This window comes from Hypanus sabinus, chromosome 13, assembly GCF_030144855.1.
Source record: "Hypanus sabinus isolate sHypSab1 chromosome 13, sHypSab1.hap1, whole genome shotgun sequence".
Classification (NCBI taxonomy): Eukaryota; Metazoa; Chordata; class Chondrichthyes; order Myliobatiformes; family Dasyatidae; genus Hypanus; species Hypanus sabinus.
In genome coordinates, this window is record NC_082718.1 from 28,873,322 (window position 1) to 28,889,588 (window position 16,267).

At 44.2% G+C, this 16,267-nt stretch overlaps 1 protein-coding gene across 6 annotated transcripts in view; it reads right to left on the reverse strand.

Annotated features, from left to right (window-relative positions):
* LOC132403741 (semaphorin-3A-like) overlaps positions 1-16,267 on the reverse strand; it is a 209,164-nt gene that overhangs the window by 23,281 nt on the left and 169,616 nt on the right. For all 6 annotated transcript variants that reach the window (XM_059987387.1, XM_059987390.1, XM_059987391.1 and 3 more), the window contains 3 exons: positions 8,383-8,602; positions 4,009-4,100; positions 309-350 (listed from right to left, as the gene is read on the reverse strand). In XM_059987387.1, the coding sequence (XP_059843370.1) occupies positions 309-350; positions 4,009-4,100; positions 8,383-8,602 (354 nt within the window). The remainder of the gene's footprint in view (positions 1-308; positions 351-4,008; positions 4,101-8,382; positions 8,603-16,267) is intronic.

Sequence of the window (16,267 nt, forward strand, 5' to 3'; positions counted from 1 at the left end):
GCTTAGCACCCACCCCACCCATCAGGGACATGTGAAGCCATGGGAGCAGGTAGTGGATGGACGTATGAGCAGCTGGTGCAGATCATAAGTCCTGGTTATGTGACCACTGATGCCAGGCAGACAATTTCTGAAGAGTGTTGATAATGACTGGGATCACCCATTTTGTAAAGACACTGCCCAGAAGATGGCAATGGCAAACCACTTCTGTAGAAAACTTGCCAAGAACAATCATGGTCAATAGATCCTAATCACCTACATCATACAACACAGCACATAATGATGATGATCTAAATCTAACTACGTCTCACCTGCTTAGTTGAAATTTGCAGTGTTGTAATGGGTGTTGGCTCCTGTAAAATAAAGGAGAATAAGTTTAAACATAAATGAGTAGTGAAACATTGTACCGCACCAGTGACTGGGGTTGAATTCCAACTGCTGTCTGTAAGGAGTTTATATATTTGTCCTGGGGTTTCCTCCTGGTGCTCTGGTTTCCTCCCACATTCCAAAGACATTTGGGTTAGGGTTAGTAAGTTGTGGGCATGCTACTTTGGTGCTGGAAGCATGGCAATACTTGTGGGCTGCCCCCAGCACATCCTCGGACTGTGTTCATCGCGGATCTAGAGTGATGCATTTCGATGCATGTTCCAATGTTTCGATGTACATGTTGCAAATGGGACTAATCGTTAATGTTTAATGAGTGGACTTCTACAAATCCCAGCTGAGGGTGGGGCTCAGAACAGCAGCTGGGTTCTGACCCTAGTGAGTGGAAAACTAAGGGAGTAAAAGATCACAGGAGATGCCGCTGTAAGCAGTTTGTGGTCATTTACGTGCTTGTTAAATTCCATCATATTTACATTGATTGTCTGATTGCACGTGATTACAGTGAAGTCTAATTGTGTAGCTAGTGGAAATGACCAGAAACTCCCCCTCTGCAGTGGAGTCTCTGAAAGAATTTATGTTTCCATGCTGGTCTGTATCCAGGGAGGAACAGAAGCATTTAATCCAGTAACAAGTTTGTTTCTGATTATCGAAAAGCCAAATGCCGAGGGCTTCTGTCTGCTCGTGGAACATGATCCTTGTCTCCATGTGAGGGTTTAGTTACTCGCATCTGAACCAAGTTTCAGATAAAGAACATACACAAAATGCCGAAATAAAGAATGCAAAGCAACGGCTTTTCCCCTGCTGTAACTGAATCGGTAACAGACAATGCTGGAGATGCTCAGCAGGTAGACACTGGATCCTGGGAATGACAGGGTTAGGTGTGAGGAGTGGTGGGCTCACTGGAGTTCAGAGGGATGAGGGAAGATCACACTAAAACATAATGAATATTGAAAAGCCGAGACAGAGTGGATGTAGAAAGTGTTTCCATAGCGGGGGAGTCTAAGACCAGAGGGCACAGCCACATAATAGAGGGGCATCCATTTAGAACAGAGATGAGGAGGAATTTCTTTAGCCAGTGGGTGGTGAATCTGTGAAATTAATTGACGGCTGTGGAGAGCAAGTCATTGGGTATATTTAAAGAGAAGGTTGATAGATTCTTGGACAGTTAGGATGTCAAAAGTTACGGGGAGAAGGCAGGAGACTGGGGTGAAAAGGGATAATAAGGAGTGATGGAATGGTGAAGCAGAATCGATGGGCTGAATGGCTTAACCCTGTTCTTATGTCTTATAGAAAGAGAGACAAAGTTAACTTCCAGTTTGAAACATGGATTCTGTTTCTCTCTCCACAGGTGCCACCTGACTTATTGAGTACTGTAAATATTCTCTATTTTAACCTCCATGCAGAATATGGCCCATCTACAACCACCTTTGCCTTCTGTGGGCAAGCCAGTTCTGAATCCACAAAGCAATGTCCCCTTGGATCCCATGCCTCCTTACTTTCTCAAACCAGCATTTTCAGATTTTCTGGCTGTCAATTCTGTTACTGTTCTATGATACAGGAACATTATTCAGGATGTCAGATGTTCAGCAGCACCTCTAATCAGCCACTACAGGTCATTTGAGGGCCTTTCAGTGGCTGCTTTGGTTAATAATTATAGTTATTTAGTGATACAGTGATGAGTAGGCCTTTCCAGCCCTTCAAGCTGTGCTGCCCCAGCAACCCCACAACCCCAATTAATCCTAACCAAATCACGGGACAACTTACAATGACTGATTAACCTACCCAGTACATTTTTGGACTGTGGGACGGAGCCAGAGCACCTGGAGAAAACCCCACCATATACCACCAGGAGGCTGTACAGAGACTCCTTCCAGAACAGCGTTGGAATTGAACTCTGAGCTCCGGGACGCTGGGAGCTGTCAGAGTGTAATGCAAACTGCCTCGCTACCGTGGCCCACTGCAACAAACTGTTTTCAGGCCTCAGGTCTCAGACCGCTGTCAGAGAAACGACGACGTTCTCTGTGGGGGTGCTGGCAAGAAGGCCACTGCCAGGAATGCAGAGCCACTTCAGGACTGCATGTATCCAGAACAGAAGTGGTTGCAGTCACTTTGGAAGTAAGTGACTTCCAGATGCATATGATCTTGTATATCAGGATTGTGAGACCCTACAGAGGACAAGAGGATCATTGGGGTCTTCCTCCCCCCATTTGTAACATTTACCAGGGGTGTTGTAGACAGAGAGCCCAAAGTATTGTTGAGGATCCCTACCACCCATCCCACAATCTCCTTGACCCAGTACCGTCAGGAAGGAGGTACAGGAGCATCAGAACCAGGACCGCCAGACTGGGTAACAGCTTCTACCCTCAAGCTGTGAGACTAATGAATACCCCGTCACCACTGAGGTTTACCTGTGTGCAGCATAGGTAGACAACAAGCTGTTTACTGTTTACCTGTGCTGCATGCATATATATTTTGATTTATATTTTATTAACTTATTTGCGGTAATATTTTGTTTTATGTGCTGTGTGTGATACGTGTTTTGTGGGTGTACCATGGTCTGGAGGAACATTGTTTCATTGTATATTTATATGGTCAGATGACAATAAACTGAAAATTTGGTGCAGTGTATTGTATGGCCAGAAAACAGGACCAATTTTCACTGTATTTAAATATGTGGGACAATAATTTAGCAAATACCAGAGCACAGTCAGAAACTGCGCAATGAGATGAGACTGGCTTTTCAGAACTAAATAATCACATGATGGGCTGTTTAGATTAAAGATATGGCCTGAAATGTCCCATTTACTTCACTAAAAACTTACAGTGGGGCAGCAAGGTCGTCTGTTGGAAGGTTAGTGCAAAGCCTTGCTATGCCAGTCATCACCGATTGGGGTTCAATTCCTGCCGCTGTCTGTGAGGCATTTGTACATTCTCCCCATGGCCGCAGAGGATTGCTTCCACTCTGCAAGACGTATGTGTGGATGGGCCAGCAAGTTTGTGGGGATGTTATGTTGGCGACACTCAAGGGCTGTGCCTAGCATATCCTCGGACTTCGATGGTCGTTGATGCAAACAACATATTTTACCGTAGGTTTCACTGTAGTATGACAAATAAAGTTTCAAATAAACAAACAAATAAAATTTCATCTTTATATCTAAATAGCCACATAAGTGCTGTTAGATTTGATTATAAGGACTGTAATTTCCCAGTTACTTTACTGAGAAGGTGATTCACTTCTCCTGTATAAAGGTGCCTTGTTTCTAGAACCTATGCAGATTCAAGTGATTTTTCTCTGGATTCTGCAAACATTTTCTACCTCTAAGTTAGGCATAATTACTTATTATGATGCCTGCACGTCTTCTAGTGGTCGTGGGATTATATTTGATAAGCACGATAGGATCTTAAACTGGCATTATATCTTCTGACAACGTAAAGAGATCAGATGGTTCACACCTTGAATGGAAACCAGAGATTAGCAAATGGCGTGTTTATAAAAATGCCAATCAATCTGCCACGGTTGGAGTGTCCTCTTTGGGGAAGACTTGGCTGGACAGGAATTTGACAGATAGTCTGCGGTGCCTTTAGCCAGGGGAAGGTCTAGGTTAGTGAAGGAAGAAGAACTCTCACCCTCAGCACTGTCATTTCTTCCAGTAACACCTCTTCCAGATCATGCCAGGTCTTCTGAGGAATAGACACGACCTTTAGAACTGTCCCCACATCTGAAACAAGAAGAAATCGTAGGCTGTGTAACATTACTGTGTGACAGGTCGGTGCCCGAAGACAATTTACAATCGTCCGTCACAATGCCAGGCTGTTTCACCAGGACTCCATTATTGAAGATATACAGAAGTGTACTGCATTCGGAGGAGCCGTTCCACATTGCTCTACCCCACTGTGACCCACCCAGACCACAGCGCTTCCTGTTCTTTCAATGATCTTTCATTTCAAGAGGACTAGACTACAAAGGCAAGGGTGTGATGCTGAGGCTCTATAAAGCATTGGTTGGACTGCACTTGGAGTATTGTCAGCAGTGTTGGGCCCATATCTAAGACAGGATGTGCTGACATTGGGCAGCATGGGGGAGGGGTTCACGAGAATTATCCTAGGAATGAAAGGGTTAACAGATGAGGAAGCTCTGGGCTGTATTTTCTGGAGTTGAGAAGAATGAAGAGGGCAGCTCATTGAAACCTGTCATTGAAGGCCAAGATGGAGTGGAGAGGATGTTTCCAATAGTGGGGGAGTCTAGGACTAGAGGGCGCAGTCTCAGAATAGGACATCCCTTTAGAACAGAGATGAATAGGCATTTCTTTAGCCAGAGGTTAGAGAATCTGTGGAATTCATTGCCACAGACGGCTGTGATGGCCAAGTCATTGAGTATATTGAAAGCGAAGATTGATAGGTTCTTAACTAGTTAGAGCGTCAAAGGTTATGGGGAAAAGGCAGGAGAATCTGAGTGAAAGGGATAATAAATCAGCCGTGATGGAATAACAGAGCAGATTTGATGGGCTGAGTAGTGTAACTCTGCTCTAAGTCTTATGGTCTTATGATCTGAATAGAACATAGTATAACAGCATAAATATAACTCTTCATTGCTTAGAATGCACCCTCCCAACTCGAGGCTGTGGTTAGAAAACAGATACACAGTGATTCTGGCTTGGCTTCATTGTGAACCGATCCTGATCCCACATTGCTGAGGAAAAGGCAGGGAGATCACAAACCAGGACTGACTTTTACTGTAACAGCTGAATAGTTTGTCATTGTCCATGTGTGGGCGTGCCCTCCCCTCCCAATTCCATTTTATAACCTACTCCCACTCCAGAGCTGAGAGCCAACAACTTCAAACACGGTGCTGAGGGAGCGTCAGGGGTGGTGACGACTTCGATCTCCTGAGGTGAGCATTCCCACAAGCAGGGATCAGAGCACAAAAATTGGGACTTCTGCTGCACCTTGGCCAGGAATGATTGGCCAGCAGGAGGTTCAGAGACATCCCACCTTCCACACTGGCTAAGAGTCATCCAGACTGCTGCATCTGTGGTCATGCTGATGCCAGTCAGGGTACAAACTACAGATGTGCCACAGAGAGCATTCTAACCGGTGGCATCACTGGCTGGTATGGAGGATCAGATAAAGCTGCACAGGGTTGTAAATGTAGCCAGCTCCATCATGGGCACAACCCTCCAAAACATCAAGAAATTCAAAAGGCAATGCATCAAAAAGGCAGCATTCATTATTAAGGACCCACACCAACTAGGACATGCCCTTTTCTCATTTCTACCATCAGGGAGGAGGTACATGACCTTGAAAACGCGCACGCACACACACAGAGTTTTAGGAACAACCTCTTCCCTTCTGCCATCAGATTTCTGAATGGACAACGGACCCATGAACACTACCTCATTAATTTTTGATTTCTAGTTAAACAATGTATTTAATCTAATTTTTTAAAATATATTTCTTTCTATAATTTATAGTTTTTTTCAAATGCACTGCGCTGTACTGCCGCTGAAGACAAAAACAATTTACAACATATGTCTGTGCTAATATGCCTGATTCTGGTAAGAATGAGTAAGACGGCAGATTTCTGTCTCTGAAAGGCTCTCGTAAATTAGACAGGTTTTTAATGATACTCCAGTCATCCTGTGGTCATTATTGCTGATGAGGAGCTTTATTTAAATATTCCAGACTTTAACAGAATTTAATTTTGACAACTGCCAAGATACTATAATTTTACTTGTTTTTGATGCGTGGAATACCAAAAACAAAATACCAAACGCTCTAACAGCCTGCCAGTATCGTGAGAATTTGGTCAGAGATGTACTGCATCATCCCTTTGTTATTTCTACAAAAGTGATGGCTCTTGCTTTAATCTCCGAGAGAGGTTGCAGAATTAGAATTGCACACAGGAGCTTTCGACGCTGTGCGATGGAGGAAGTGGTGTGGGAACTAATCATACAGTTGGCACTGGGCCATTTCCTGACATAATGCTGAATACATTTAAAGATTTTACATTGCCGAGTTCTGCTCAGCACTGCACACAGCCTTCACAGAATGCCTAAGGTGACCTTGTGCAAAGCTTCCCACTTTGGGCTGCATGAATCCACCTGATTTATCTGATGCAGAATCCTCGCCCCACTTCGTTTCAAGAACTTTGAAGTTTGTTCGATGTCATTAACTTTAGAATGACTCTCTACACAGAAACTAAGCATGGATTACATTGAAGCTTTGCCTGAATATTATCTGAAGAATAATAAATTATTAACAGGTAATATATCCCAGCTAAGTGCTCGAAGGTACTTCATAAATGGGACCTGAGATCCCTGCCTCTGGTGAGCTGTTTGGGTCCCCCCCACTGCAGCCTTGGATCTTCAGGCTGTGGAGATTTCAACACCACGTAAAATTGTGTGTTTCCATGCACAGGGTAGCTGTCCCTCCCAAGGCAGAGTGTAAACGTCCCTTCCAACTCAACCACAACCCCAATTCCTGAGCAATAACAGCTGGCTAGTCATCAGGTATGTGAACACGAGGAGGAAATCCTGTCACCAGATTAGGTTCATGCAGGGGTACTGAAAAACACTTCACACCAGAACAAAAGAGAATGGTACAGAGAACTTCCTTTGAGTTGTTAATGTTAGAACACACAACAGTATAGTGCAGTACAGGCTCTTCGGCCCACAATATTGTGCTGACACATAAACATACTCTGCGGTTAATTTAAACCTTCCCTCCTACACAGCCTTGTGCCTGTCTATGAATTTCTTAAAGGTACCTATCATATCTGCTTCTTCCACCATCCCTGGCAGTGTATTCCAAGCACGTACCAGACTCTGTGTATGAAACCTTCCATTGTCATCTCCGCAATACTTTTCTCTCTCAGCTTAGGCTCTGGTATTGACCCGTGGCACCCTGGGAAAAATTGCTGCACGGGGCGCTATAATAGCGTAGTGGTTAATGTGATAATATTACAGCTGGGGGCAGCGAGTTCATTTCTGATGTCGTCCGTAAGGAGTCTGTACGATCTCCCTGTGAACGCACGGGATTCCTCCCGGTGCTCCGTTTTCCTCCCAGAATCCAAAGATGTACCAGTTAGTAGGTTAATTAGTCATTGTAAATCATCCTGAGATTAGGCTGGGATTAAATCGGGGGTGGGTTGCTGGGTGGCGTGGCTCAAAGGGCTGAAAGGGCCTGTTCCATGCTGTATAAATAATAAAATAAATCAAAAAGGTGCTGCTGTCCACTCGATTCATGCCTCGTACTTTGTGCACCTCTATCAAGACACCTCTCTTCCTCCTTCACTCCACAGAGAAAAAAAGCCTAGCTCACTCATCCTCTCCTCATAAGACATGCTCTCTAATCCAGGCAGCATCCTGGTAAATCTCCTTTACACCCTCTCTAAAGCTTTCATAATCCTTCCTATAATGAAGTGACCAGAACTGAACACAATACTCCAAGCATGGCCTAACTAGAATTTTGTAAAGCTGCAGAATTACCTCACAGCCCTTGAACTGAATTCCCTTACCAATGAAGGCCAACACACCACATGCCTTCTAACCACTCTAACAACTTGTGAGGCAACGTTGAGAGATCTATGAATCTTTGCCATCAGATTTCTAAATCAACAATGAACTAACCCATGAAGTATTTTTGCTCTCTTTTTGCATTATGTATTTAATTTAAATTTTATATGCTGTATATTGTAATTTATAGTACTTCTTATTTATGCACAAAACACCAAATTCCTGGCATACTGTGTGTCAGTGATATTAAACCTGATGATTTTGATTCTGTGGACTCTGTTCACTCTGTTCCTCCACATTGCTGGCAATCCTGCCATTAACCCTTTGCTCTTCTTTGAAGTTTGACCTTCCAAAGTGCATCACTTCACAGTTCCCTGCATTGTTCTCCAAGATTTAGTGACTGATCTTTACTCCCTGAAGCAGTGGACTCCGAATAAGAGTCCCTCCAGGCTGTTTGTTCCACAAGACTCCCAGCGGGTGAAGTTACCTGTTCCGATGAACATGACGTCATATTGTCCATCTGCAGCCTCCACTCGATCCACAACGATCTGACTGAACTGATAGTCCACGTCGGTCTTTATGACGATTGGCCTGTTACTGACGGGTAGCACTGAGTTATACATGGCCGGGTGGCTTCTGGCAAAGGTCATCACGTCATCGGGAAAGTCCTTCGTCGATTCAAATCCTCCAAAGGTTTTGCTAGGACACTTTAAAATAGATCATTTGGGGAAAAATAGATTACATTAGAGCCACTATGAGGATTATCACTAGAGAAATAATCTTAATCTATAAATTAACACAGCCGTCAAATAAAATAAATGCTTTATTAAATGAGTTGTGCATCTTCTTTACTTCTGCAGATATGTTAAGAGTAAAAGGATTGCAAAGGACAAAAATGGTCATCTGGAAGATTACAGTGGTCATCTATAGTATGTGTGGAGCAGAAGGAGATGGGGAAATCTTAAATGGATTTTTTGCATCTGTATTTACACAGGTGGTGGGCACAGAGGCAAAGCAACACTGAGGTTATGGACCGCATACAGTTTACAGAGGAGGAGGTGTTTGCTGTTTTGAAGAAAATTAGGGTGGATATATCTCCAAGGGCTGACAAGGTGTTCCCTTGGACCCTGTGGGAGGCAAGTGCAGAAATTGCAGAGGCCTGCGCAGTGATACTTAAAATGGACTTAGCCACGGGTGAGGTCCCAGAGGACTGCAGGATAGCTAATGTTATTCCATGGCTTAAGAGAGGCTCTAAAATAAACCCGGAAATTATAGGCCAGTGAATTTGACATCACTAGTAGGGAAAGTTACCGGAAGATATTCTAAGTACTGGATATACGAGTATTTGGATAGACAGGATCTGATTAGGAATAGTCAACATGGCTTTGTCCATGGTAGGTCATGTCTAGCTAATCTTAATTTTTTTTGTAGAAACCACCAGGAAGGTTGATGAAGGTAAGTCAGTGGATGTTGTCCACATAGAGTTTAGCAAGACTTCAGACAAAGTCCCGCATGGGAGATTGGTCAAGGAGGTTCAGTTGTCTCGCTTTCAAGATAAATTAGTAAATTGGGTTAGACATTGGTTTTGTAGAAGCCAGAGAGCAAGTAAGCAGTTGCCTCTCTTACTGGAGGCCTGTGACAAGCGGTGTGCCACAGGGACTGGCGGCAGATTGTTGTTTGTCATTTATATCAGTGTTCTGGATGATAATGTAGTAAAGTGGATCAGGAAATTTGCAGATGTCTCCAAGATTCAGTGTGTAGTGAACAGTGAGGAAGCCATCGCGGTTTGCAGTGGGAGCTAGACCAGCTGGAAAAATGGGTTACAAAATGGCAGATGGAACTTAATGCAGACAAGTCCGAGCAATTGCACTTCAGTAGGACCAACCAGGGTAGGTCTTACACAGTGACCATTGGGGCACTGAGGAGTGGGGTAGAACAAAGGGATCTCAGGATATAGGTCCATAATTCATTGAAAGTGGCATCACATGTAGATAGGGTCGTAAAGAAAGCTTTTGGCACATTGGTCTTTATAAGTCAAAGTATTGAGTACAGGAGTTGGGATGTTATGCTGAGGTTGTATGAGACATTGTTGAGGCCTAATATGGAGTATTGTGTACATTTCTGGTCACCTAACTACAGGAAAGATGTCAGTAAGATTGAAAGAGTGCGGAGGGAATTTACAAGGATGTTGTGAGGACTTGAGGACCTGATCTATAGAGAAAGATAGAATAGATTAGTACCTTATTCCCTAGAACATAGGAGAATGAAGGGTGATGTGACAGAGGTATACAAAATCATGAGGGGGGTAGATAGGGTAAGTGCAAGTAGACTTTTTCCATTGAGGTTGAGTGGGAGTACAACTAGAGGGCGTGGGTGAAATGTTTAAGAGGAACATGAAGGGGAATCTCTTCACTCAGACAGTGGGATGAACTGCCAGTGAAAGTGATGATGAGGGGTTGAGGCAACGTTTAAGAGAAATTTGCATAGGTACCTGGATGGGAGGGGTATGGAGGGCTATGGTCTGAGTGCAGGTTGATGGGACGAACCAGATTACTAGTTTGGCATGGACCAGATAGGTCAAAGGGCCTATTTCTGTGCTGTGGTGCTGTATGACCCTGTGACTTCATGACACTTTTAATATTTTTCCCCAAGGGACCTGGCCACAATGGTGCCCAGTCCAATCATCCCTCTAACCCATTCCTCCGCTGCACCATGTTCCCCCAAACATCTACTATATCAGAGAATCACAGAGTCTTTCTCCCCGGACACAGGCCATTCAGCCCAACTCATGCGCACTGCCGCTAGATACCCATGTGCATTAATCCCATATTCTGGCTGTAGCTGTCTATCTCCTGTTGCTGGTGGTGTTCCCTTCCTGGTGTTGTCCCCGCCCTTGGTGGTGGAGATCACTGGCTTGGGAGGAGCTGGCAGAATATGTGCATTCTGTCGATAATGCACACCAGCCCTTCCTGAGGCATCACATCGTTGATTATATTTCTGACAGTTTATTTTGTACAAGACGTTTCAAAAGTGTGTGTCACTGAGGTCACATTTTAAATGAATTCTTGCAAATGGAACATAAACATGAAAATATCAACATCCTTCAGTGATAATACTCAACATCTGGTTTGAGTTTTAGTTAAATTTAACAAAGCAAAACTTGGGCTGTGACTCTCTACAGACAGACATCTCTCATTTCTGCCGCTTGCGTGACTTGCTTGCACAGATCTGGGTGTTTGGTTCTGCTGTGATGGTTTGCTGAATCTGTGAGCTGATGGTGACAGAGCGTGGACAATCTTCAGAGCCAGACAGGGTATCTTGTAACCGTCAGAATGCGGGCCTTGTACAGGAAAGAGCTGGAAATCTAAGTTAGGGTGGGAGAGCTACATAACGGAGTAAAATGAAGAGAAACAAAAATAGAATGATTGAGGTAGAGGAAAAGAAAATGTCCCATATATGCTTAATCTCCACAATAAATCTGAACAGACATGGGAAAGAGTTCAGTTTCTGTGCTGTTTTCTCCAAAGGCACCAATCACATTGCAAAATAGGCCTTGGACTGACATGTTGCTCCATGACCTCCTCTCTTGTCACAGTAAGGCCACTCTCAGGGTGGGAAGCAACACCTTTTACTCTGTCTAGGTACCTTCCAACCTGATGACACAAACATCAATTTCTCCTTCTGGTAATTTTTTCCCTACCCCTTCTCTCTTCTTCTTGGCTCTTACTCTCCTCCTCATCTCCCCCTGGTGTCTCTCTTTTTTTTCTTTTCTCCCATGGTCCACTCTTCTCTCCTATCAGACTCCTTCCTCCCCAGCCCTTGACCTTACCCACTCACCTGGCTTCACCAATCATCTTCTAGCCTATCTTCCCTGCCCCCCCCTCCACCCATGTTTTTATTCTGTCATCTTTCCCCTTCCTTTCCAGTCCTGAAGAAGGGTGTCTGCCTGAAACATCGACTGTTTATTCATTTTCATAGATGCTGCCTGAGCTGCTGAGTCCCTCCAGCAGTTTGCGTGTGTGTTGCTCTGGATTTCCAGCTTCTGCAGAGTCACTTTTGTTTCTATTCTGGCATTTTCCCATTCCTTTCCAGTCCTGAAGAAGAGTTCAGACCGGAACGTTGACTAGTTATTCATTGCCATAGACGTTGCCTGACCTGCTGAGTTCCTCCAGCACTTTGTGAGTGTTACTCTGCAGGGACATTACCTTGATTCATCTGACACACATGTACCTATCCAAGTGTTCTGTAATGATACCATTGTAACTGCCTCAACCACCTCCTCTGACAGCTCATTCTGTATACTTACCACTCTCCACGTGAAAATATTGCCCCTTGGATCCCTTTCAAGTATTTCCCCTCACCATAAATCTATGCCCCCGGTTCTGGACTCCCCTCCCCAGGGAGAAAACTGTTACCATCTACCTTATCGATGTCCCTCATAATTTTATACAACTCTGTAAGGCCATTTCTCACTCATTTATACCCCAAGGGATAAAGAGCCTGTCTGACCAACCTCTCCTTCCTGGGAACATCCATGTAAATCTTTTCGGCATTCTTTCCAGTTTAACCACATCTTAACTATAACAGGGTGACCAAAACTGTATACAAGTGTGACCTCTACAATGATTTATACAATTGCAACATAATGTCCTGTCCCCAGTTCTCTGACGAATAACCTCCTTCACCATCAACTAAACATCCTAACATTGTGTCACCTGCAAACGTACTGATCATTTGCATCCAAGTCATTTATATAAATAACTAATATCAAGGGTTCCAACCTTGACCCCTACATCCACCGCTAATCACCGGCCTCCATGTTGAGAAATAAACTTTGACTGCCACCCTCTGCTCAATTTTGAATCCAGCTAACTCGTCCTCCTTGGATTCCATGTGATTCAACCTTCTAGTCCAGCTTACCGTGCAGGACCCTGTCGATGGCTTTGCTAAAGTCCAAATAGACAACATCCACTCCCCTACCCTCATCTATCCTTTTGATCACCTCTTAAAATAGATCTAAAAGGTTTGCCCACGTTTAAAGCCATGCTGCTGTCTCCTAATCAGTCTCGGTCTTTCCGAGTGCTAGTAAATCCTGTCCCTCCAGTAACTTCCTCGCCGCTGATGTCAGGACTGCCTTGTAGTTTCTCTGGCTTATCCTTGCTACCCTTCTTAAACAATGGAACAACATTCAACACCTCCCAGTCTTCAGAAACTTCACCAGTGGTTAACAATGAAGTCAGTATCTCCACAAGGGGTTCTGCAATTTCTTCTCTTGCCTCCCATAGAGTCCTAAGGTATACTTAGTCAGGGGCTGGGGACGTATCCACCTTAAAGCCCTGGGGATATATTCACAAGCCACAGATGCTCCTGGACAATCCTCCTTCCACTCTGCACATTGTGCAAAGTGCCCATGGTGCTCTGAGTTAAATGAAAACGTCGATCATCTTCTCGAGTTACCACGCCATTTACCACATAGAGAGGCTGCAATCATTGAGTTGTCATGGCAACAGGCCCCAAAGCTCCTCCAGATAATTTCCAGCTGTTATACATATAATCTTCTTGTGTTGTACCCCAAGTACCCAACACTTTAATTTCACAGGATTTAACAATAAACCTTGCCTACAGGTTATTAACCTTTACGCTCTAGATGGCAAGGTATTCATTTTGTTAATGCTGATGGGATGAAATCACCCCGTGGAAAATTACTAATGAGCACAATAACATTTTAGTGTGAAAATCCCTTGTCAGCATCTTAACAATGGGGGCCACTCGTCTGAGTGGAACAGGGTGAACATGATCATCGTAGGAACGAGTAATGGGATATAGGGACCAATGTTGATTCCTTGGGAACAGGCAGAATCAGAGCCTAGTTCCACCCTGTGCTTTTGCCTCCTACTGGCTGGATCAGGGTGGTGAGTGCACAGGCAGGTTGCTGGATAAGACACTATTTCTATAAGAGCAGCAGTTTGACGTTATAGTAATAAAACTAAAAATTCCAGTGATTTCCATCTCCTCCCCCTCCTTTCTTTTTCTATTCCCCATTCTGGTTTCCCTCTTACACCTTCTTTTTCCTGACCTCCCTCTATTGGATGGCCTCCAGGCCTTTCTCCCAGGCCCCGCTGCCTTCTCCCATAGGATTCCTTCTTATTCAGCCTCCTACCTCGTCCACCTATCCCCTGCCAACATCTTACTCGATCCCCCCTCCACCATCCCCCTCACCTGGTCTCACCTATCAGTTGCCAGCTTGTATTCCTTCCCCACCCCCCCCCCCCCCAACTTTCTTATTCTGGCTCTTGCCCCCTTCCTTTTCTGTGCCGATGAATGGTGTCGACCTGAAACGTCAGCTCTTTACTCCTCTCCATGGACACGACGTGACCTGCTGAGCCCCTCCAGCACCCTATGCATGTTGCTCTGTAATAACGCAGTTCTTTGGTAACAAATCAGTGCGCTATGTCAGTGGACCCAGGTGGTGCTAGATCTCCGGAGTTGCCAGCGTTCTTCCTACGTTACAATTAAATATCTGGGAATATCTTCAAAGTCCTTCAATTCTGCTAATAACTAGTCCACCTATTCAAAATTATATTATGACAAATATTCAAAACAAATGAGGTAAAAGATCAAATAAAATCTTTTTTTTAATAAAATCGATGTCTCCGTAATATTAATTTCTAGTTTTACACTTTAGAAAGGTGATTATAAAAGGTTAATAAATATATTGAAACCATAACCCAAGTTCAGATTTTAAACTCATATTTCCATCAGGTCATAATTAAGCAACAAAAGTATTTCTTTCCATAGCATTATAAGGCAAAATAGATTATTCAAGTCAGGCCTGGAGATCAAGTAATTAAATCTAGCCTCTTTCACCCAGTGATAATATTAAATTTGCAGCTGAAAACACAATTTGATTCCAGTATTTAATAAGGACAGAGGATTATCAGGTGAAATATTAAGCAGTTAAACCAAGTCTAGTTATGGTAAGTATAACATATTTCCAGACATTACCTTAAGGGTAGGAAGGCTATGGTCCAGGAGTGGGTCGACGGGACTAAGCAGAATAATAGTTTGGCATGGACTCGATGGGCTGAAAGGCCTTTTTCTGCGCTCTGTGACGGGTGGTGTTCAAACAGCACCCACTTAAATAATTATCACACAGTCAGCTGTTAGGAAATATTAGACTGCATTGCTCTGAAAGTGGTGATATATATTAATTAGTTGGCGCGTGGCCCAGTGGGCAAGGCATCAGACTAGTAACCTGAAGGTCACTGGTTCGAGCCTCAGCTGAGGCAGTGTGTTTGTGTCCTTGAGCAAGGCACTTAACAACACATTGCTCTGCGACATCACCGGTGCAAAGCTGCATGGGTCCTAGTGCCCTTCCCTTGGACAACATCGGCGGTGTGGAGGGGGGAAGGCCTGCAGCTTGGGCAACTGCCGGTCTCCCATACAACCCTGCCCAGGCCTGCGCCCTGGAAACTCCAGGCGCAGATCCATGGTCTCTCGAGACCGACGGATGCCACCACCAATATTAATTACGACACAGGAAGCTGTTCAGCATATCAGATACATACTAGCCCCTAAGAGGTCAATCCCATAAGTCCTTTCATCCTTTGTTTCACTGTGGCTCTGCAAATTGCTCATCCTCTCAGCTCCCCCACCTCTGATTCTTTCTGCCATTTACCTACACTGAGGGACAATGTACAGTTACCAAAGAATATCTTTGAGGTGTGGGAACCATGTAGTCACAGGAAGCACGTGCAAACTCCACACAGACAGCGCCCAAGGTCAGGATTAAGCTTGGATTCCTTGAGCTGTGAGAATACTGCACCATCCAGAAGGGCACTTTGAAAATAAAAGTCCAATTGGGTGAAGTCACAGTGCATTTATGTAAGGGAATTCATGTTTAGCAAGTTTGTCTGAGGTTGTGACTGATAAATGAGAACATTAGTATCCTCGATCCTCAGTTTGGACTTTCAGAAGACAGTCAAATGTCAAATGGAACAAGCAACTTTGTCAATGTGAACAGGTCGAAGGGCTCGATGAAGTGACGATGGATGAAGCGTCTAGTTGGTTTCAGAAGAATGGCCATCTACTCTAGACTGAATTGAGGGGTGGTGGGGAAGTAAATGGCTATCTCAGTTCTGTTTCTGACATTCCTCACTGATTCATCAATGTAGTGCTGGTGAATGGGACAGGCTGCTGTATCTACCTGTTCAACAGAACACTGTGGTGCAAAAGCACAGCACTGGGTATGAAATGCTTTGTGACTGACTGAGTGGCGAATTCTATTTTCCTTACGTAAGGACTATAACTTCTAATTCATCGCTAGCACTCCAGTTTCACACTGTACACAACAGCAATACTTCAAAGACTTC